The sequence below is a fragment of the Xylocopa sonorina genome, chromosome 8 (assembly GCF_050948175.1).
Source record: "Xylocopa sonorina isolate GNS202 chromosome 8, iyXylSono1_principal, whole genome shotgun sequence".
NCBI lineage: Eukaryota > Metazoa > Arthropoda > Insecta > Hymenoptera > Apidae > Xylocopa > Xylocopa sonorina.
In genome coordinates this window covers 9,135,377-9,158,082 of record NC_135200.1, presented here as the reverse complement: position 1 = coordinate 9,158,082, position 22,706 = coordinate 9,135,377, and the positions used below count along the sequence as shown (strand labels likewise).

General features: G+C 42.1%; 2 protein-coding genes across 8 annotated transcripts in view; both read right to left on the bottom strand.

Moving 5' to 3' along the window:
• Sdk (sidekick cell adhesion molecule) overlaps positions 1-21,296 on the bottom strand; it is a 41,939-nt gene extending 20,643 nt beyond the window's left edge. For 5 of the 7 annotated variants that reach the window (XM_076899341.1, XM_076899344.1, XM_076899347.1 and 2 more), the window contains exon 1: positions 20,013-21,296. In XM_076899341.1, the coding sequence (XP_076755456.1) occupies positions 20,013-20,130 (118 nt within the window). In that variant the 5' untranslated portion in view covers positions 20,131-21,296. The remainder of the gene's footprint in view (positions 1-20,012) is intronic. The other 2 variants (XM_076899343.1, XM_076899342.1) reach the window with 2 other exon arrangements.
• Positions 21,297-21,515: 219 nt separating this feature from the next.
• LOC143426157 (small ribosomal subunit protein uS8A) lies at positions 21,516-22,705 on the bottom strand. The gene is made up of 4 exons (XM_076899375.1): positions 22,572-22,705; positions 22,028-22,162; positions 21,727-21,892; positions 21,516-21,645 (listed from the first exon to the last, which is right to left on the bottom strand). The coding sequence occupies exons 2-4, from the start codon at positions 22,158-22,160 to the stop codon at positions 21,552-21,554; spliced, it is 393 nt and encodes a 130-aa protein (XP_076755490.1). The 5' UTR covers positions 22,161-22,162; positions 22,572-22,705; the 3' UTR covers positions 21,516-21,551.
• Between the last annotated feature and the right edge of the window lies 1 nt (position 22,706).

Here is a 22,706-nt window from a genome sequence, read left to right as displayed (position 1 = left end):
GAACGAGGAAGGCAAGCATGGGGTTGACCACCTGCAGACTGCAGAGGGAAAGAGAAAGGGAGAGAGGAAGACGATGGCATGCACCCCAGCAGGTGGAAGCTATAGCTGGCACTGCGTGTTGTAAGACGCAATGCGCAACATTTTGCGGAGGCCTCCGGTTATCGGGCAGGATATCTCGCGTGAACCAGCCCGAATCAAAGTGAAATCCGCGTTACCACTCATACCAGACGATTTCCACGTGCCGTGACCATTTCTTTCGGGGCAAGACCACGCTTTTCTTTGTTTGGACAAGCCTGCGGACTTTGAGAACGGTTTCCGGCGTTCTATCGATTCTGGCGGTCCTCCTCAGGGGGGTAGTACTGCAATAATTTATGAACTAGTTCATGGAGAAGAAATTGAATTTGTTCACCATTTTAACTGTATAGTTATATATATGTGCACACATTAATAACTTCTTTTCGGTTCGACTCTCTAAAATTTCTAAAAGCAATTTCTACCATCTCTCTCTCTCTTTCTCTCTTATCAAAGTGGATCAATACTACAACTACTAACCAATACACTTTTCAAAGCAGCTACACAGCCAAACGTATTCATAAATTCTTTTTACATGCAAGTTCTTTCAATAGTTGCGATCTGACGCATCCGGATGGTAAAGTTTCCTAGCGGATTTGGCGAGACGGACGGCTACCAGGAAGTTTCGGTCATCGTAATGCCTGCACGGTTGTCTCGTAACGCGAATGTTCCGCGGCAATAGTAAATGCGAAGTTCGCGCCTCCGCATCTCTCTAACCAAACGGATGGCCGCCGACGCAAATCGGTAAATCGGCTTCCAGGATATGTAGACGTGCAGCAGAATGCGGCATTGGCGGAAAATCGCGACGGAATTGGCAAAAGCACCGATTCCTCTGTACCGCCGCCTGGTCGAGAGCAATCGTCCAACTATCGTGCATCCCTTTTTTCCCGTCGAATCGATATCCTGCCATCCTGGTGCACCGAACGCGTTCTTGGCCCGCTGCAAAAACCAGCGGCTCACGATCATTAGTCACTCGAAGTTAAATTTCATTCGCGAGACGACTTTGATGGAGAGGCGGTAGAACCAATTGGAGAGGAGACGAGAGAATTTAAACATATTCACCTTTTTGCGAAATGGTACGCAGTTATCTATGTGCGCTGAATTAACCGCGTTCGTCCGTCAGCAGAGATTTTATTCGGCTTTTGTTTCATTTGTCACATCTCTTCACCTACGTAGAAGCAATAATACCTACTCTTACTATACAATACTGGCTCCCACAAGTGTACACTGATGCAAACGGAAGTAAGCACACTTTCGTCTCTACAATGGCTCTGTTCATAATTCTCTGCAAGTAAAAAGGAGCAAAGTACTTGTATACGAGTGACACTCTGTCCTTCCGAGGCACGTTCGGAGCAAAAAGTCCAATCAATCGTATTGCAGATTAATTACACTTCCCCCTTCAAGAACAGTATCTCAAAACAAGTCCAAACTTTTTAACCTTCCTATATTTCTTCATCTTCTCTTATATACAGTACCATTTTAGCTGTAAATGGTCAGTGGAAAACCTACCCAATACCCCACGCTCAAAGTTTACCCATTTTGGTCATTTTTACGACATATTAATTGTCTCCCCCTCCCCTCGAAACGCAGGGAAACGTGAAGGGAACACGTGTCGGTACAAAAGAGTCGATGCACCTTTCGCAACGATCGACCACGCGGCGCTTCCCACCGAAACGCCCGCCGAAGGTTCGTTATGCCAGGGTTATTTAAATCACCGCCACTCTCGACGCATTGTTTACGCTCGATGGAGAGCACAGGACGCGCTTAACCTAGCCCAATGCTGGCTTCTCCTCCACCTCGTAGCATCGTGCGAAGGGAGTCATCGTGGGTACGGCAACGGGGACAGGAACGAACGAAACAACGAAAACGGTGCATCGACCCTCGAACACGTGGCACCGTCGTCGAATTCGATGCGTGTTTCTCCTGCAACCATATGCGCTTGGCTTCCTGGCTGCACTTCGCTTATAAGTGCACTCCATCGCCGGCTAAACCCGCGACGGGTGGTTATTTCAAGGCGAGCCCCTGACGGAAGAGAAAAAAAAAAAAAAAAATGAAGAAAGAAACGAGAGAATTCCAACCCCTTCGCCCTTTGTCTAACACCGGCCCGCGCGCTGACTCAGCCCAGCCACTATGCTAGACTGCCAATACCGGCACAGAGAAATTGCTGAATTTCTTCCCTAACTGGAGAGGCGAGCCTGTAGCGGCTCGAAATACGCGTTGCTTCTTTATTATACGAAACTCTGAGAGGACCTCGTGGTCATAATGCGACCGCAGTCTAATTGATTCAGAAGAATGATTCACGGGCCAGCAGGTGAACCGTTGGACCCTTGGGTGGAAACCCCGTTAATTGATCCGCGCTGCTGGTAAACGAGACTGGCAAGGTTCAACTTATATTTAGCGGATTGTATTGCTTGGTTTTTGAGGTAGAAACGTAGTGGGAAGCAGAATGGGCGTCGACGACGGCGGATTACTAAAAGTCTCTATTGTTCGCATTTTTCAATGGATTAATTGTGCTGCTTAATGCGCGAGGTATGACTAGCACACCGGACGGAGAGATTTTTTAAAATATATTTTACTTTTCAATCCCAAGAGCGGATTAAATATAATTCGACGAGATTTAAAGCAACACGAAGAATGCACCGTACCGTCCAATTATGGAAACTTTAATTAAATAACGATTCGCGTTCTCGCTCCTTTTCAATTTCATCCAATCGACACGTTCAGCCAACCCTCGCGCATCTCATCGCGCTGTACGGACGCATTGTTTATCGCGGAGTGTCGCCTAATTCCAAGGGTGGATACGTGGCCGTTTCCGCGGTTACGATCTCATTCGAGGGCCAGCCGAGGCGGTGGCTTCTGAATTCCAGTCTCGACCGTGAACCTCGTTCATTTCGGTCGGCCGTGTTGGCGGATAGCCAAATGTCCCTCTCCGCCTCCCAGCGACGGCGTCCGGAACGGCCACCGCGAGACAGAACAGAGTCCACCACTGTACCCTTTGCCTCGAATGCAATCGCGTTCAAGTGCATTACACCGGGGGTCCAATGCCAGTCCGTGGCTGCGCCGCGTCGCGCATTCCGGAACCAGTTTCTCGCGGCCGATAGACGCGGGTTCCTTTGCCGTGTGCACGCGTCAAAGAAACCCGGCGAGCTACGCTACCGGTTACGTCATTTCAACCACCGGGAGAACCTCGTTCTCTCTGTTTTCGGATGCTTTTTCTGGGTCCTGTTTCTTGCCGCAATCGAGGAGCATTCCTTGGGTTTTGCGGGGTGAATGAGCAGTCCGTCTTTTTTATTTTCAACTTTTTTTTTGTTTAAATCGAGTTATCTTAGCAAAATTTTATATAGATACCCGTTTGATCAATGGAGTTTAATCGTTAGGCCAGTTTGAACGGAATATACCAATTTTCCCGAGCATTCGCGCAGTGTAATTTTCATGTCGGAGAGAAACACGCAAAAAGACGGATCGTCACGCGCAATGTGCATAGGGCACGATGTACACACGGTCGTTGTTCAGGAGTCGAAGAGTAACTCGTTCACCGGAGCAAAACCTCGAATTAGCACACAAGAAAATCACCGGGCATTCAGTGCACATTCTCGCGACTTGCGCATTCCCACGACTAGGTATTCGCCCTTTTTCGTCTCCAATTCCTAGAACCTAAACTCCCATTATGCTAAAGGAATCCAAGCAAGAAAGACATCTGAAACGGTTCTAATCATTTTATAATTGCCCTGTCGACTTGCCTGGTTGAAAGAATCAGGTCGAAAATAGGGGTAAGTGGTACAAGGAAAATATGATTCCGTTACCACTGTCCATATTAATCTGTCATTCGTAGGGATTCGAAATACAATTCTACCACTTCTTAAGCAGAACCTGACATTCGTTGAAGATTGAAATACCATTGTCGTTTCGCAACAAAAATCATGATTCTAATTTCATTCTGATAAGTCTTCTTTGAACCGAATATAGATTATAATTTTATACTTTGTCGCGGTAAAACTTGATCAATATACAATGAAGAGGATCGAGTAGCTATTTGAGAATTGCACGATTTCAATTCAACCTTAACCATATCAAAGTTTCATTCTCGAATCGAGAATAACGATATTCTCCTGGCATCCCAGCGACCTACGAGCTCGCCTAACAAAAACTCGGATGGTTTCGCAATATCTATATCTGGTTGCGGAACGAATTAGCGAAATTCACGGTGGCTGCAGGCAAGCAACTGTCCTCCGGCTGAAGAAGAACCGCGGAACACGACTGGGAGTCCAACTCCGACAGGGTTAACCGTGCGAATTTCATTATGCACGTGCGAATGCGTGAAGAACGGGCCGGAGGGATGCAGCGTAAAACAGAGGTGTTTAAAGTTCACTGAACAATCGGGCTGAACGAGGCAGCTGTCGGTTCGCGATATGTAAATGGGACGTAAATTTGTAAGCATCGCGTGCCTGGTCTAGGGAAGGAAGCCCTTTCAAGGGAAATCCTACAGGAGAAGGGAGGAAACAAGGCGATGCACGCTATCACTTTTGCACGATCGAGTCACGGGTGTCTGTTCCGTGTTTTTTTTCCAGATCGTACGATCGTTTAATCACGTTTGGAGCGTGTTTCTTTTTTTTTTTTATCTCCTAAAGAAGATTCGATGGAGGTTCAGCCGACTATTTCTCATGCGCCTAGAGCTAAGACTGGTAATTGGGTTACTTGCTCCGATAGCGATGAGAGTAATGGAATTCGAGACGGTTAAAGAACAGAGACATTTTTGTTGAATACCTACGAATGAAAGTATCAGCTCATCTATTGTCGTTCGTATCCTATTATTTCTATATTTATCGAAAAATTATTTCGTGAAAGTAATGGAATTGAAAGTAGCTTTAACGAGAAGTGAAATTATTCTTGGATGTTTGTAAGTAAAATTATGAATTGGATCTGCTAGGTAACTTTATGGGAAACAAGGTAGACATTTCATGACTGACAGTAAAATTGATATTTTCGTTTCATTTTCATGCTACGTTGGATACAATGGCGGAACGAAAGTCCTTGTTAAATATTAATGTGGGAAAAATGATGCGATCGGATAGGATCTTTATGTATGAAACAAGAACTATTTGTAACATATTACTTTTAAAAGACTTAAGACCAGACGAAAGGCGAAGCCTTATTGCAATTAACGAGGTTTGCACACCCAGTAGAAACGATTATCTTCGGCTTCAGATCACAGAAATCAAAGTTCCATGTTGCATAAGGTCGATCGATACGATTAACTCGAGTATCTATATAACGGTTATTGCACTTTGTTGAATTGGAATTAGTTCATCGCTCTCGCGTTCTTAACCGACCGCTTTACCAACCCGTGGTGCACACGATGCAACTTGCACGAGTAAAAGTGATATAAAAACCGGAAAGCGGTGAAGCGTAAAAACAAATGGGTTCTACCTGAATATCCTAACAAATTAAATCCAGGGAAAATAATCGATTGACGAAAATAAAAATGCAAATGGGAATAAACAAAATGAAATGGAAATGAAATGCAATGAAAATAATCAAATTATTTCCAAGAGGAATAAAATAATTACAGTATATTACGATGAAAATAGTTTCGTTCTTGTTACGGTTACCATCAAATGCAATTACGATAAAACGTTCGCTCTGCATTGTGATTCTAATTTTTAAATCACCAGGTTCCCTCGTTGCAACGCACGATTCTGTAATTACATCAATCCTGCAATTATTTGTTCACGTTCGTGGCGTGGTGTGCGAATTCTTAGCAACGTCCGAAGGACGCACGAACAGTTTAAGTGGCGGAAGATTACTCTTTCAATGGAGGCATCTCATTTGATAGCCTTGGGCAGATCCTGTCTTACCACGTCGCGACGACAAAGGTCTACGTAAAACGTTAACGTGAAAGGCAAAAAGTAAAGCGTACGACATCGAAAATTCCTCGACTGAACGTTCCTTCATCCTTCTATCGTCCGCTTCAACCCTTCCACTCGTGATCACGCGTAACGACATATGCCGCTAATTAATCGCTTCGTGCGATGCTAACAGCGCTTTTAGGAGCTTATCTGCCTAATGAAATTACATTTTACGCGTTATACTTTTTATCATAGATGACTCAACAATCAAGAGGCAAATGAGCGTTAACTTTAATACCAGATAGGGCGAGAAAATTCCGTTCTGTTTATCGTTTGAGCGGTAACTTTCGTAATTCATCAAATTAATTTTACTTTGTACGGTTAATGGAAAAAGTACGGGGAAGTTCGGAGGACATCGGGGAAAAGGACCGAGTCCAATTTGGCACTCGACTCGTACCGTACTTCGCGGCTCGCCTTGAGTATCCTTACGAGGCACCAGGACTCTAGATGAGCTTCCGCGCGGTCCTCTCGTTAAATTAACTTCGACCAGGTCAAGGCGTACTTTGCACGGGAATAAGAACCTTTAGAAATTCACGTGATCATCTACGTACAAATTAAACCGTTAATTACATCTTAATAATGGAAGACAACGAAAGATTTCCACTACATTTACTGCAATCGTGTTACTGGAATTACATAAAACAACATATTACCAGCATCTATCATGCTCCAAAATGGCGCTCGCGATCCTCAACCTACCCCAACCTTCCTCAACCCCTAATCGTGAAAAGTTTCGAAAACCTGCGACGAAAACGAAAGAATTATTTATACCAGGGCACGCGGGGAGAATCCAGGGCGACAACTCGTTAGCTTGGGTTAGGTTATGTCCCGTGGATCGCGGTGCAGAGACTCCAGACCGTCTTGATAGCAGTTTCCCGGCTAGCCCCCACCCTTCTCGACGATCCTTCCATAGCCGCCCTGGCTGGGATCCCCTTTTATTCTTCTTCTCTCCCGGCTTCTATAACCTCCCTTTCCACGTTTTACCTTCGCGAACTTGGCTCGCAACTTCGCTCTCCTTACCTCCTCGTCCCGCTGACCTTACTCGCCCCTTTCTAGCCCGTTCGCCGTTCCTCGGAGTCACCGACGGAACCATGTTACACAGACGAGCGCGTACTCCTACAAATTGCTCGGTCAAGAACGCATGGGCGGTCATACGGCGAGTGTTTTCTGCGTGAAAACATTTCGCGGATCTAATCCTTCCTCTCCGCCAACCCCCGCGCTCGCTCGAAACAGGAAATACCCGTCCGTGCTGTTCGGCCGAGCAAGAAAACGAAAGGTGTTCATTAAGGGTTCCGGGAAGACCCCTTTAATCGCGTGCCACTCGTTTAACCCCGTTTCGAGGAATATGGTTGTGGACGAGGTTTTATAGGCGCGATCTTTTTTTGATGGTCGTTAGGGTTTGGCCTTACGGACTGTAAAAGAATAGAATTGCTATCTTCGATCACTTTTTTTTTTTATAATCACTATGCGTGTAGCAGTAGAAGTTTTTTTTCTTATCTGCATGTGTGTTAAGGTTTCTTCGTTTTTGCACAGGTGTGCATATTTTGTAAACTGTAGATGTTTGTGCAAATTCATACTTTTATAAAGATAATTCCAAGAATATTGTACACCTTATTTTGTGAGTTCTGTATTAATATCTGTGCGAATTGCTCACATTTTAGTAAGACTCTTATTAGAGACAGTTATTCCTTACTTTCTCCGTTGATTCAATTGTTGAGTCATCGTGGTTCCTCGAAAAGATTGATGTAAATGAAGAGGTATTTAGGTGAACAGGAAGCTGACATGTCATTTGCGTATTCTACAAATTAAAAATCTGATAGAAGATACAATTTCAATAAGAATGCTTATAAGAAGTTGGTTTCCTGGTCACTTCTTATAAAGACATCACGCGCGCGTTCAATCGAGTCGTTTCGTGCAAGAACAATTCAAGACTAAAGACACCGAAACGAACATTCCTATCCTTATTATCTCCTTTTACCTTCAACTTGCCTCACGACGCAGTAAATCGAACGAGAAATGTCGGGATGCAAAAGTTCGTATGTACAAAAAGGAAAGCAAGAAATGGCCATATGCTTGGTATACGCTTCGTCACTCGATTCGCGGCAGGTATATTGCGAAGTTGAAAGCAGGTATATAGACAGGAAACGCGGTATCGCGGTAAAAGTGAGTATCCTTCGGTGTATGCACTGTGCGGTAATAACAGCGCGCAACTGCGGACCACGATTGCACAATCAATTGTATTCGCGTGGCCAAGTTTACGAAAACAGTTCCAACCATTCCTGCCTTGCGTGTTTCGTTTCGTTCCATTTAAAATATACCTACCAATGCTTTGTAACTGAGTGAAGAACATCTCTCTAAGTACCATTATAGATATATCTGTAGTTCATCAATGTTTGAAGCTCCAAATGGTAATATTAAAGAAAAAAAAACCGTTTGAAACGCTTTGGTAACTTTGACGTCTGACGTGGTGTAACAGACTAGGGGAACTGTTACACTTTTTAACGCCCTTTCATAGTCGTGCTCAAGTAACCGAGAATTTCCGCCTCTGATAGAGACCTTGAGCGTATAGGTACGCATTTCCAACGTGTTAGACCCATTCACCAGTTATTTTCACTTTTCACGCATCGCACTTCTGATAGCCACTGCGGCGGAACACCAAGAGACAAAAGAATTGCTTAAAGGAATTCATTGTTCGATGGAAATTGAGGCCCTTGTTGGAGAACAGGTGCTCGTATCGAATGGCGAACGATGAAATGGCTTGTGTAGCTTTGTTGAAACACCAAAGGTATTTTCTAATATTTCGTTGGACGTGTAATTATCATCGTTCAAAATTTTTGGAGTGAGAGATACTGTCTTTAGAAAGTTCTGAAATTTCGTAACCATTACCATTAAAACCTTTACGAGCTGAGCCAGGATCTAGAATTTCCTGAATGTCTCGTTAAATGGTCATATCTGCCTTTGGTAATTTGTTCCCCGTAATTTCCCTATAACAAAAGAATATGGTATCTTTATAGCCGCATTGTTTCATTACTCTATCGGTTCCTTTATAGCCGTATTGTTTTTAGTATCTTTGTTACTGCAACACATTGTTCCAAAGATGCTCCAGATACAGATCTTCAGACGTACATTTAAAAAGAAGGATCGCGGTTACTAGTCGATAGAAAAGCATAACATAATAATAAATAGCAGGAACGATAAGGAAACAGATAATACCCACATGCACGAATGCATAACTTCTAAACCGCATGGCGTCGCAGCGAGTCGATGTCGTACTAGGGTACTTCGATTTTCAAATAAATCATCCGGGTGATTGTACGCGAACGCGGAAGATTAGCAATCCGATGTTCGCTGGTCGCCACTCTCGAGTCATGAATTTCAGAGCTGTTTAAGACCGTCTTGATAGCCCGTGCTCCGTTCGCTTGAAAGGAGCTTATAGACCAGGCTGAGCTGAAAGAGTGCTACCTCCCCTCCGTGGCCGTTCACCACTCTCATTCCGGGCGTTGCGCGTCTCAATTTCACCCTTTGAACGCACCCAGCGAGAGAACCATTCAATACGGGTTCGCGAATCTCGCGACTAGCCCTGTTTACCACCCAGCCCTGTCCATCACCGGTGAAAGAAGCGAGAGGACAAAGGGAAAAAACGGAAGAAAAACGGGAGGAGCCGAGAGGAAGCAACAGAAAAAAAAGACTAGCCGTGGAGGTTCCTCGCCTCGAAAGAACTTAAAACAATAAAGCTATTCGTCGTAGCTGGTACAATGCGTGTGTATGAAAAAACCATGGACGGGTCACGCGTTTCAGCACTTTCGCGGGTCGACAGAGGGAATGAGAGAGGAATTTCCTAACGGAACCTACTCCTAGACTAGAGGCGCGCGTACACCGGGTTCTGAAAGCGTTCCCCTTTTCCATTTTGTAGACTCGTTTCATAACGAACAACACGTGGACGATAAATATCCGCCGGACTAGAGAGAGAGGCGATGCTCTCGATGCGATTACACCGCATCCTTGCATCGGTATGCAGCGAAGAGAGGCGGATGGTCGAATGCAATTGGCGAGGTACCAACAGACAATTTGCTGTGCAAAAAGAGGGGTGAACATTTCTATTGATTTCTGAAACACCCAAAGAAATTAGAGGAACGTTCTTAATTTTGTTCGTTAATGGGAAGGAAGAGAAATTATGCTCGACCGGTGCTATGTAATTGAACTTTCCATGGGTTTCATTTTCTTCTCATTCGTTTTGTTGAGATACCTAACTATTAGAAACACTATAATCGGTACGCTTTACACGGTTTGTGTAATGACTAACTATTCGTCCGTTGCAATCACATATTTCAACGATTGTGACATTCACAGAAGGATTGTTACACAATAGCGTGATTCCACAGATTTAACATTGAGATCTAATCATCCAGGATGTTCATCTTCTTTATTAATCGACGAAAATCCGTCATTAGATTCTCGATATCGCTTGGGCGAGCTCGATTTCTTGATGTTGCAAAGGCTCATCGAGCAACGGTTTGAATGTGGCTATCGAGGGTCTTGAAAGGATTCCTTTGAATCGAGTCACTGTCCGCGAAGCGTACGAGGGAATCGTATACGTTCGTGGTTTAGTCACTGCTCGAAAATCCACCTCTCTATACTATTCTGGGTTCTGCCCAAACAAGATTCGGAACTAATTTTCTATCTTATCCCTTTTAGCGTTTTATCATAAGTTAGTACATCTTCTGTATGTAATATTACTGCTTTGAGTTATTAGAGCACATGATGCATTATCGAAATACGTTAATCGTACTTAAACTTAGTGGAATGTATCTCTCTGCTGGTACGAAAAGTTTCACGGTGTGTTTAACGCAACTTCCTGTTTGGATACGGGACGAAAGTTTCAGAAAGCGGATCGGACCACGATCCGCTGACCAGTTCACTCGGTTGTATCGAGGAATTAAACGGTGCACGCGTAATCCACGGATTTGCGTCGCAACATTTTCATTCCATGCGAATCAGATCGCTCCATTCCTGCTCATTTCCAAGTCAAAAAAGATAGACTCGTCGCGTCAAGCAAATGCAAGATCAGCTAAGCCTTGGTCCACGCCAGCTTCAACGTTATGTAAAGTGATTCTTTGCTCGAAAGAGATAGTCCTGTGTTACCGTGGGATCCGGCTGGGCGAAATTGCAACTTTTATACCTTTGTCGTTACCAACTTTTCACGTTTCTTTGAAGAGACTCAATTAAGAGAGAAGGAGATGGATACTCCTTCAGTTATTTGAAGACATCGCGTTATCTGAAACCAATTTTGTTTAATAACATTTTACTTTGTCATTATTTAACACCTACTCGTACATACGATAAATCTCACAAAACGACAAATCCATGTCTTCATTCTCCCCCCACAGGAAAGTAGTCGAATTTAATTTTCATTGATCATCCAGTGGCAAGAGACTTGTAAACGATTAATTAACCGGTATCGTTACGCGTTAAGCATGCTCCGCGTATTTATCCAGACCAACAACCTCCACGAAATCGAAAGTGTAATAACCATTTTTACACCTCGGCTAATTACTACCCAACGATCAACGCGTAAACCGAACCGCTGAACAGGGTAATTAAAGAACCGAATGAAAAGGCCCTTCACCGTTCCCAGCGAGCGGAGATAGTCCCTCGATCCAAGTCGGTCGCCTATTCTTTCGTAAAGGTGCTCGTCCCAATCGAGGCTGCAGTTAAGGTGCTCGAAGGTGCGCCGATGCGATTCGATGGCACGCAGGCACACGTGTGCTTGCTGCCTTCCCTCTCGCCTCGTTCCACGGGTAGAACAAAACCGAAAAGAAGAAGTGGAAGACGAGAAAGCCTTGCCAGGGGCGGTCAGTGGCCCCTGCACCGGCTACCATGAGACGACAGAACCGCCGTAGCTACGGCTCTTTACGCGCTTAGACGCCACCAACGAGAATAATAATGGGAATTACGGCAAATGACGACGGTTCGTACGCCTCGAAAGAAACCGTAATTTCTTGTAATGCCAGCTAACGTCGGAGACGAGTCGCGGTCCCAATAAGAGGCATATAATGGGAAAACAGAGGAACCGCTGGTCGCCTTGCTGAATTCTGTTGGGAATTCTGCTGGCTGACAAACGGTACATTTGGATCCCGAACGAGGGACAAATGGAGCTTTTTTTTTAGAAGAATCGAGGGGGTTTAAGATAAGAGGCGTTTACTTGGGAAAGTATTAGGTCGTAAATCTAGCTATCTCTTAACAAATTCTGTAATTTCACTATCAACTTCTTCGAATATTTGTGGTTATCTAAAGACGGAAACGTGCACGGTTCATTTTAGTTAAATGAGGCGGTTGAGTGGACAAAATTGAAAGCAACGCGAGCAGAATAAATTATTTTAGGTGTATGTATAGGTACTCATTGACAGTGTTTTAAAGCAGTTGTACATTCGATATTCAATTCGATCGTTTGCGATATTCAGTTCAGCTCTAATAAAACTAGCAATAAATGTATATCATTTTATTTTTTCAAAAAAATATTCAGTATTAAATGAAAAATATGATATTAATATGAAAAATATTGAAGTTCGAAGCTTGCCTCGGTATTAAATTCGAAATAAAAATGTATTTATCGCGTACACGAAATATAGTTTAATAAACGAAGTTGACTACGAATTATTATGATGGGGTGTTACTTGTAAAATTCAGTTCCTTACGATATACCATAATATCTACCCATGCTTCGATCGATTGTTAACATCTGAACAAACAGACGGGTACGCGTCCTAAACCATATCGCGATAATAATAGCGCACACATTCGCGCTTCCAACATTTTCAAGCAGATGCAACGCATTTTCGTTTGATTAACGATAAAAGTACACTTAGGATGTAGATAAACGTTCAATGAATCAATGTTTCCTTTAAAGTTTCGCGCAAATGTCTCGATTTATATGTAAGGTGAAAGAAATAATGAATAGTATTAGATTATTTGTCTTATTTACAGCATTCGTGATCTACGATTCAATATCCCGCAAGTATACAAACGTCAGAGTTCATTTCATCCCAAAAGCGATTCCAGAGCATACGAGGCACGGTTTGTTCTTCGAAAGATAAACGTTTGTCGTACCATTCGACAACTTTTCTCATATCTTCGCGGCTGTATGAAACATTCTGACGGGAGCAACGTAAGATCTCCATTTACAACTCGACATCGTTTCAAAGGGTTGTTATAAGTTCCGTAACCTTTTTCCCTTACTTGCGTAATAATGATTTCTCCGATTTATTTGTTACTCAATCGCGGATCTTGCAAGACTCAACAGTTTCTCGCTGCAAGATCAGATTTCTCAAATAATCAACGGAACTTTAACAGTTTCAAATGATAAAAGACTATATTATCATATCATATCATCAGTTGGATCCTTTTCCATGGCTTTGATAGCCTCGCCTCCGTTAGTACCGCTTCAGCAAGAGATTGCGACGAGGTCGCGACTCTCATCCATTCTTACACCTGCAAAGCCACCCGTGGCAATCGGAAACGCGAGACTTGTCCGTTTCGCGAAATAGCTGAGGAAGGTGAAACGCGTCAACGGTTGTACCATCACGGTGGATGAAGGAAGATGACGATAACGAAGATGATGCGGTGAAGAAATGAAAGGAAGAGGAGGGGAGGACATCCGGTCGACGAGTAGAGGCATTCAGACACGTATTCCTCTTCCCCGTGTGGTTTGAGCGACGGTCCGCGCGTGGGGGAGGAAGAAGGGCCTAGGGATTCCTCGCACGGTTGGCGAAAGCTATGAAACGGGCGATCTTTCGAGACGGGGAACGAAGCCGTTCGACGACGATAGGAAGCAGTTAGCGCAATGAAAGACGCGGGGCCAAAGGATGCAATTGTCGAGCAACGAACGGCCTAAGTAGATAGATAACGGCAATTTAACTATTATAAAACGCGGCCACTTTCTCTGGCCATCTGCGCGTGTGGTCAATTGGGAAATGAAAACTGATAGGGCTTGTTCTCGGTGAGGTCTTCTGGTTATTGGCTGATTCGCTCTTCGAAGAAATAATATCGTGGCGTTTCTGATTCTTGCAGAGTTTCACCTAAGTTTTGCTCATGTAATATAGGTATAAATACAAATGAAGTCTTGTAGCCTAGTTAGAAAGACATAAAATACGTAGAACGTGGATCGATATGAATTATTATTTTACTACAAGTACTGTAGTCCAAGAATTTCAATCCTAAACTCTCTCTTACGCCTGCTGTGGAACAAATTTTTCTGAAGTAAAGTTTGCCTGTGACGATCAGAAAGTTTGGATTCTGTGAGTATATACCTGAACTCCGAATGACCGGTTGGCTATTGTGTGTGTCCCTAAGTTTGTAAGCGTTCTTAAGGGTGGTCAGTGTGTTCCTTGGAATTTCGCTGGGATCAGCCTGGGTAAAAGAAATCTCAAAGAATGCAGCGTGCAAGGGTAATCTCCGAGAAGCTTAGAACTTGGAAACGCGCATTCAGGAAAACCACTTCGGTACCATATCTGCCAACGTTCCCCATAGAAACTCAACGCGTGCAATTTGTTACGCGAGAATTGCTGGAATGTATCAAACTTTATCTGCGAATATCTACAAACATTATGATGTATATAAATCCCTGTAACACGAGGAATACGTTTCATAAAAAATATTGAACGACCTTTCTCTGTCAAAATCAAAGTGGAACGATCAATCTAGAAACAGAGTCTGCGAAAGTTATTTTAGAATTCTTTCGTAGAAGGTCAGCGACAAGATCTCTTCGGGATTGGATCGAAGCCATCACTGACCGATGCCTCGCGGTGAAAAAGGGCAGAATACCTGGCGAAGGCGAGTAGAAACGCTATAGAAAATGGTAGAGTGGAGCAGAGGCCAATATGCGGCTAGGGTGGAGGCTGGTGTTCGAGGACCAGGTAAAGGCCCTTGTCCTCTATTGTGCCACGGTTTAAGCTGACGCCAGTGATAGATACCTTTCCTAGCATTATGTCCCACCCATACCATCGAACGGTCGCCTTTTACAAGGTACAGGTTACTGAACGTATGGTCTTTTTAACCAACGATATACGGTGCGTTTCAATACCATCACTGGAAAATTAATTAATACGTTAACCGAGAAAATTCTGACATAAATGAAATTTCAAGACTTTGAATTATTTTCTCACTTTATCTGCAGCGATATTTACTACAAAAAACGTCCAAAATTCACTCGCAGGTTATACAATACGAAGAGTGACCCAACCCCATGTAGTCGCAAAACAGCCAAACTCTCTGGTCCACAATAAAGTATCCAGGAAGGGCTTAATTTATGGCTACCTTTGGCATACAACGAATTCCACGCTGACAAAAGCCAAACGATCGACCTTGGAATTTCCCATCGTTCAGCGTTACTTTCGAAACGCCCTGTATCGTGGCGACCGCAACGACCTGGAAACACGAGAATTCTTCTCTTCCTGTCGATCCATCCGAACCCGATACCACGCCATATTACACGTAACCACCCCTCACCCTTCCCGCCACTTTCGTTCCATCGTGATGATAATAATTTAATCATTGTTCGGCTCCTCTCCACGATCGGGGGTGACGTTGTACACGCGTAGCCTCGCTTTCGTATCGTCGATCGCGGGCGGATCGTTTGCATTGCGAGAGCAGGAAGTCATTACCGGCGGTCGCTCCATGAAATGAACGTTTTCAGAGCGGAGTATGCAGATCGGTGTGATAAGTTCGTAAGTTCGGAGTGCGAGGGCCCGCGTGAAAAAATGGTAATTTTCTTGTCCGAGATGAGAAAAAAAGGGAAGGAACTCGGCTTTTTTTTCAGAGTTGTTGCATTCAAGTGAAATTAATGGAATGTGCTATGAAAGTAAAGGAATGTAAAAAAGCATAGAAACCTTCTACGAGGCTAGAGTACTCTTTTGTTTCATACATCGATCCTGTCTTTGCGAAATTCGTGAAAAATTGTTCAAGTAGAAAAGAATAGCATTATGATTACGAAAAACTATACACGTTTCTTGGAAATGTCTGCAAATATTAATTACATACTTTTTGTATAATTTTCCAATGAATATCAACGACAAACTGATTCACGTTTAACTCATTTCAGTCACTGTAGCGTGTGTTCTTTATGACCACACGATCAAACAAAAAAAGCAATAACATTTTCCTAGTATCGACAGTAGAAGAAGTACAAAAAATAAGCGCGTTTAATAGTCGAGTGATGCAATAAAAATTTCCAGTACCGCACTTCAACCAGAAAGAAGGAAGTAACGAGTTACGAAGCGATTTAGAGGCCGAAGCGAGGTAAAAATAGATTTTCGTAATCCGTGTTTTTCTCTTCCACCGCGTTTAAAGGATTGTTAAACACGTGGTCCGCCGCAATTTAAACGGAGATACCCTCCTCTCCATCCGCCGCGTGTTCTTTTCCCGGGATCGTTCGCCAATTTACCCTTACACCAGAACGCACTCATATGCCCTTTGCTCAGCTACATTATGCTGACTATCGACCTGGAAACACGAGAACGTTCGTCTTCCGTGGAACACGAATACAAAATGCATGCCAATTTCCCGCATACAATATATCTCTATCCGTGGCTCGAAAATCTGACTCGCGGATACTGCATACTCGGCTGCACGCGTTTTTTTCCTGTTTTCAACGCCGCTATCGTTTCTTGCTTTATCGTCCCTGGTACTGACAACGACCAAGGGCTATAATGCGATAGTTGCGTGTTTTCTTGGAGACCGTTGTGGAAGCGTTGCGACAGAAACTTTTGATATTTTAATGGCCACATAACGAGAATGGAAAACACGAAGATGGTTCTGTTAACTCATTTGAAGTTTTGCAAGTAATTATGATAAGTTGCGAAACTTCTTCGTTGAATTTTTAGTAATTGTTCGACATGCTCGAAGCATTATATTATCGCTCAGTTTCAGTAGCTAAACAAATATGCGTGAAATAAAAGAAGACATAGTGTAAAATGGATTGTTTCAATATCATATGCGTCAATAACATCGACTATGCTATGAATGCTTCGAGCAACATCCATCAAAGAATTAGTAAATATTTAGAGAACAACGTTCCAACTCGCAGTATATTCACGGCATTAACCCTTCAATGACGAAATATTTACGTGATAGATAACCGTGACATTTATATATCAATCTGAAGTACAGCGAACCAGCCTCCCAGAGATACGACCCTTATTTCGTTCAAATGCCTGTTCCTCCAAATCTGGGTATAAAAAGCTTCACGGTATACTTTCCGTCAGAGCTGCTTGCTACAGAAAAATTTAATCACTTCTACAAGCATTTCACTATTCCTTAGCTAACAGATATCCCTTTCACAGTCTTTTTATCGAATAAATGGAACGCTTAAAAATACTGAGAAAATAGCCTACTCGAATTCCCGTATTACTTTCTTTGAATTACTCAGTTTACCCTCCAAATGTTTCTGATTCTGTATACCCTTTCTTAAGCTGAGAAAGGTATTCGCGCCCAACAAATGAGCAACAAACGAGTACCTAGACGAGGGATTTGCGCACTTTTTCCTGCATTCTCTTCGATTCAGTCAGAGAGCCTATTATTATCCGGCAATGAGTAACGCAAGGGCATACTTGAGCGACTTACGCATACGGGCCTCATTGATCGTACGCGTGTCCTGTGTACGTTCCACTCTACCACCGATAATTAGTATTAAAGCGCGTACATTCGTGCCCCGTCTTAATTGTACGCGTGCGTATCGATGCCTGTGACCCGTGCTCGTTTCAAACTGGCCGTTCAAAACAGGCGCCGTGGCACAAGGATAAATCGATCGCGCGAAAAACAATTCCAGCGCGTTTTCGTTTCGTGAGTTTTTCATTTTTCACTGCCCGATCGGCACGCGCACAGTTTCGAGCGACGTGCGACAGTCAGTCGCTGATTAAATTTCCCTTGAACAACGGGGACCATTGATATACCAACCCGTTGATAAGAGGAGATAGAGAACGAATTTAGGCGAGCGGAGCAATCGTACGAACTACTCTAAAAATTCATATCGCCTCGATCTCTTCTTTTTCTTTACGTAAATAGAACGCTGTTTTACAACTTAACTGTTTAAACTTGCTATTTGTGTTGTATGGAACCATGTTGCAATAAAGTTACGTTATACGAAGGTTCGTTTAAGTATTATTTAACCAAAATAAATGCATCTAGAATCTGAAAGAATCTGGGCATGCGTGCGCAAGTCATTTGATGAAGTTGAGTTGAGAAATTGGAGCAGATTTGCCTACGATAATATGGCGGCGACATTATTTATCGCAATAAACACAGAGAGGCGACGCCGCGGCACGTGCTATGTATATCCTTTCCGATCGTCAACTAAGAGGTCAACGGTTTAACTTGGTTCGCACAATTGGCTGGATTAACGTCGTAATAAATCTCAATTAGGGCGGCTCCTACGCTCCTGTTTACAAAAGAGGGAGGGGAAAAAGATTTTCGATCATCTTTATTCTTTCCCGACCCCCGTTGCGGTTCAAAGCGATCTCCGTGCGAATCGTCGCAGGTGTTACGATTTACAACTCGTCGATACATTGATGATTCGTTCTCAATGAAGCTCAATTCGCGCATGAACTTATTCAGTCATGAATTGTCATTAATGCGGTATTTCTTCGTTTTTCCACGAACGAACTTTTTAGTGCCCCTATGTGTAATGTTCCACCGAATGAACTGTTTGTACGCTAAACTCTATCTTAAAAGAAAACCATTTCCGGGACTATGATGATTCATATGATCTCTGTTTTCTTCTGCGCGTATTTCTATTACATTCGCATTTGTAACATTCAGAACAGTGATTATGTAACGAAACAAATAAGAATAAGAGAAAAGTAGAAAAATAATCTAAAATGTTAATGAATAATAATATAGAAGAACATTTGTGGCCATTCCTCGGTAGCGTAACGGTATATTCATAAAAAACAAAAGGACATAAATCCGTGGCAACATTTGGCGTTACTACCGCATGAGGCAACTTATGGCCCATTAACGTGCATCCACTTAACAACGTTACGCGAGCAATCTGGCCTTGGATGCCATTCGTAATGAAGCGCACTATATTCCACTAGAAACCGGCTAGAAATGATGACCTATCGATATTATCGCAATGGATCAATATCGAATATTTAACCAACCAATATCGAGTTACTTAAGCGTCCAGCGGACTTTCAGACTAAGAATTTACACTATTTCAAATTTTCCTTTCTCTTTTAATAATTAAAGATTGATTGATTTTAAATACGAACCGTGAAGTATATTCATAATTTGTTAATCTCAGATATTCGAAATTTGTATTGTTCAAAAGAGTTTGCGATTAGTCGGCCAATTAAGTCGAGGCACGCATTGAAAAGGAGGTTTCCCCGTTCCGGGTAAATATTCGCTCAGTTGCCGTTCGCACGTACGTATGTAAAAGCAATTTGGACGAATGCCAAGAAATCATTGTTTGCTCTACTCAGCAGTGTTCCCAATGTTTAAATCGCCGTGAATTAGGTTTGACCCGTTTCAAAAAACCGCTCAACTCAATGTCGTCCCACGTTCACGTTGAATGTTCATTTTTGTCATGGATATTGTAACGGGTAACTTGTATGTATCCTGTTCTTGTGCCAGTTTTATGACAAAGCGAATACCGTTTATACGTATAATAACGACAGCAATTACCGGTGAACTCTGAGCTCTCGAATTATTAGCCGTCGAAAAGTCCAGCGCTGGTATAAATTTCGATAATCACCCTGTGTATTTTCGTATCGCGATGATTATCACTACGCTTGTGACTAACATTTAGTGAACGAAATTAATGAATTCGTCCTGATAACAAGTGTTACTTTTGCATCGAAACATTGTTTTTGGAATGAAATATAACGCAGTTTTCATTTCAATTCATAACAAATAAAAGTGTACTATACTTTAATTTGGGAAGATAAAACGATTTACTTTAACGAAGAAATCGTGACATCCGACCAGGGAAAGGAAATTGGAAAATGCGGAAATGAAGTGGAAATGGGCGCGAAAACTCACCAGTGGCGCAGGCGCTTCCAGCGATCCAGATGAAATAAACAGCGGCAAACAAAATCTGCGTCCTCGTGCTCAGGAAGGTCGAAAGGTCCGCCACTGCATTTCTCCACAGCATCTCCATGTTACTTGGTAAAATTCTTTGCCGCTCTTGCCACTTGCACTTCTCTCACACTTCACCCCGCGAACGTCATCCAATTGCACGGCCAGGTTACGCGAACAAATACCAACAATTCCTGTACGATCTCCGCATTGTCGAGTTCACGTGGCGAATTCAACCTCCAATTACGTTTTCTTCCAGTAGGCGTAACGGAAGAGCATTACGACGTACACCTGTGAGACAACATTCCTTTTACTTGCACTCGCAGTCCCTCCGCCTTTCGTAAAACCGACGGTCTCGAAGCATCCGTACCGTTTTCCATTCGCCTTGCGATTTACCTATCGATGTACCTCTTTTTTCCTTTCGAATTAAACAGCGAGTACAATCCGCAGGTTTTCTCGTTAGATTTGGCGTTAAGTATCATTGGACGCTTCTTTGCGGTTCATCGTCATATGCCGCATTTTTTCTTCAAAATATTATGCGCATACACGTGAGGCGCGTCTGGTTCCATCAAAGTGTAAACAAATTATTGCAATTATTGTGCAACGAAAATAGATGGATCAATGGATGAAATCGTACGAAGCAGTGAACTGTCGGAACAATGAAAGAGAAGTTACGAATTTTTATGAGAACACGATGCACTTGATTGTCAAAAAATGAAACATATATTTCTACCTGAAATGTTAAGGTCCAAACGTCAGTGCACTCTATTTCACATTTATTAAAGACGCTTACGTTTAGATGATCGCACTGTACATGGACACTGAAGTTTTAATGCATTCTTCCGTACGGTTATCCCTTCAGGTAAGTCTCAGGTAACGCAGCACAAAACGGTCACATTCACCTGGTAACACCTGGCAACACCGTTAAATTTATTATAAATTCACGCTTACACGCTCCTTTTATTGATGTGAAAAAACAAAATCAGGAAACTTTTATTATGAAACTCTAACAGATACTAAAAACTTGTATGACGCGACGCATGACCCGAACCGTCCGTGAGTTTCGTTCGAATTACAAAGTTTTGTTGACTGTCCGTGATCGGCTGCGTTTACAAGAGGCGTAAAGTTGAAATTGCTGCCACGCGCATGCCTGAACTGCCCTAGTGGTGTTCGGCCAATCAGCAGAAAGCTGTAACAACCAATCAGAAGCGTGCTGCAAATTGAATACGCTGATTGGTAGTCTCCACAGAGATTGTATAAAACAATTTAGTTTTGAACGAAAAACATTTCGATTTAAAACTTATACAGCTATTTTGTTGCTAGACAATTATATAATATAATTAAGCTTAAATATCTAATAAATAAAATACTATATATGTACAAAATTATAATATAATTAGCTCTTAATTATTTGGAGCTAATTAATCTAAGAGGTAACTATTTTATTTTCAATATAAAAAATACGTGTTATTATTAAGAAACTTTTATTTTATTAAATAAACATTAAAAGAAAAATCCAAGTATCTTCCCTCCAAGATGTTTCCTTCTTGCCTCTTCATGATCCATAATTCCTCCACTTGTGGTTAAAACGACGTATCTAAAATATACATATAAATTAACATTATATTATAAGAATACAGAACTATACATTATGTAAGATCAATTTTTGTATACATACCCAAATTGTCTAGATGGTAGCAAGTTATTAGTCCACTTTTCAATATCATTAATTGGAACATCAAATCTAGGTGAAATAACACCACATTTGTTTAGCCTTCCGCTAAGGTTTACTACAACCTTGCCACTGCGGTGATCATCAACAATTTCAAATTCTCCAATGTATCCTTAAATATTGAAAGCACACAATGTAAGAAGTTTACTTTTATTTATATCTATATATATTCATATGAGATTAAAGACCTACGTTATAGAATTGAATTTAATTTTATAAATAAGAAAACATTAATATAATTTCTCACCTTTCCTCATCATTACAGTTAAGAATTTGATGATTACTTTGGAGCAGGGTCTCAACAACACCTGTCTCTTTCCACGCTTTTCAGCGTTGTTGATGGATTTAAGAGCATCGCTAAGAACGTTCATACGTACCATGGCTGAAAGCAGAAAATAATTGTATCTTGCATCAATAAGCACAAAAACAGTTGAAAGATAATATTTACTGCAATACTCTGATTTACTGTATTACAAGATGTCAAGGAAGCATAACCTATAATGGAAGTGAAATAAATACGAAAACAATCGTCGTCCTCCTTTTTATAAATGTAAATAATACACTAATATGAACTTTTATACTAATATTAATTAATTTTAAAGTATAAAACTGATATTTATGGTAAACAAAACAATAATGGCAAACGTAACACCGACTTGTCCACTAACCACTTCGTACTTTCGTGAACACTAAATCGCACATAAAATAATATCACGGATCAATCGACAATTAAAACTAAATATTAATTTATTATGAAATTAGATTGGATGAATTTAAACAAACGAGATTACCTGCGATTTGTAAATTTATTTACCACAGCAACATACACGCTCGATTAGCCGAACGAAAAAGAAAAGTTCGAAGCCAGTGTTACCATACTAACAGTCTAGATTTGCTTGTAACTCATTGGTTAAAATTTTATGATT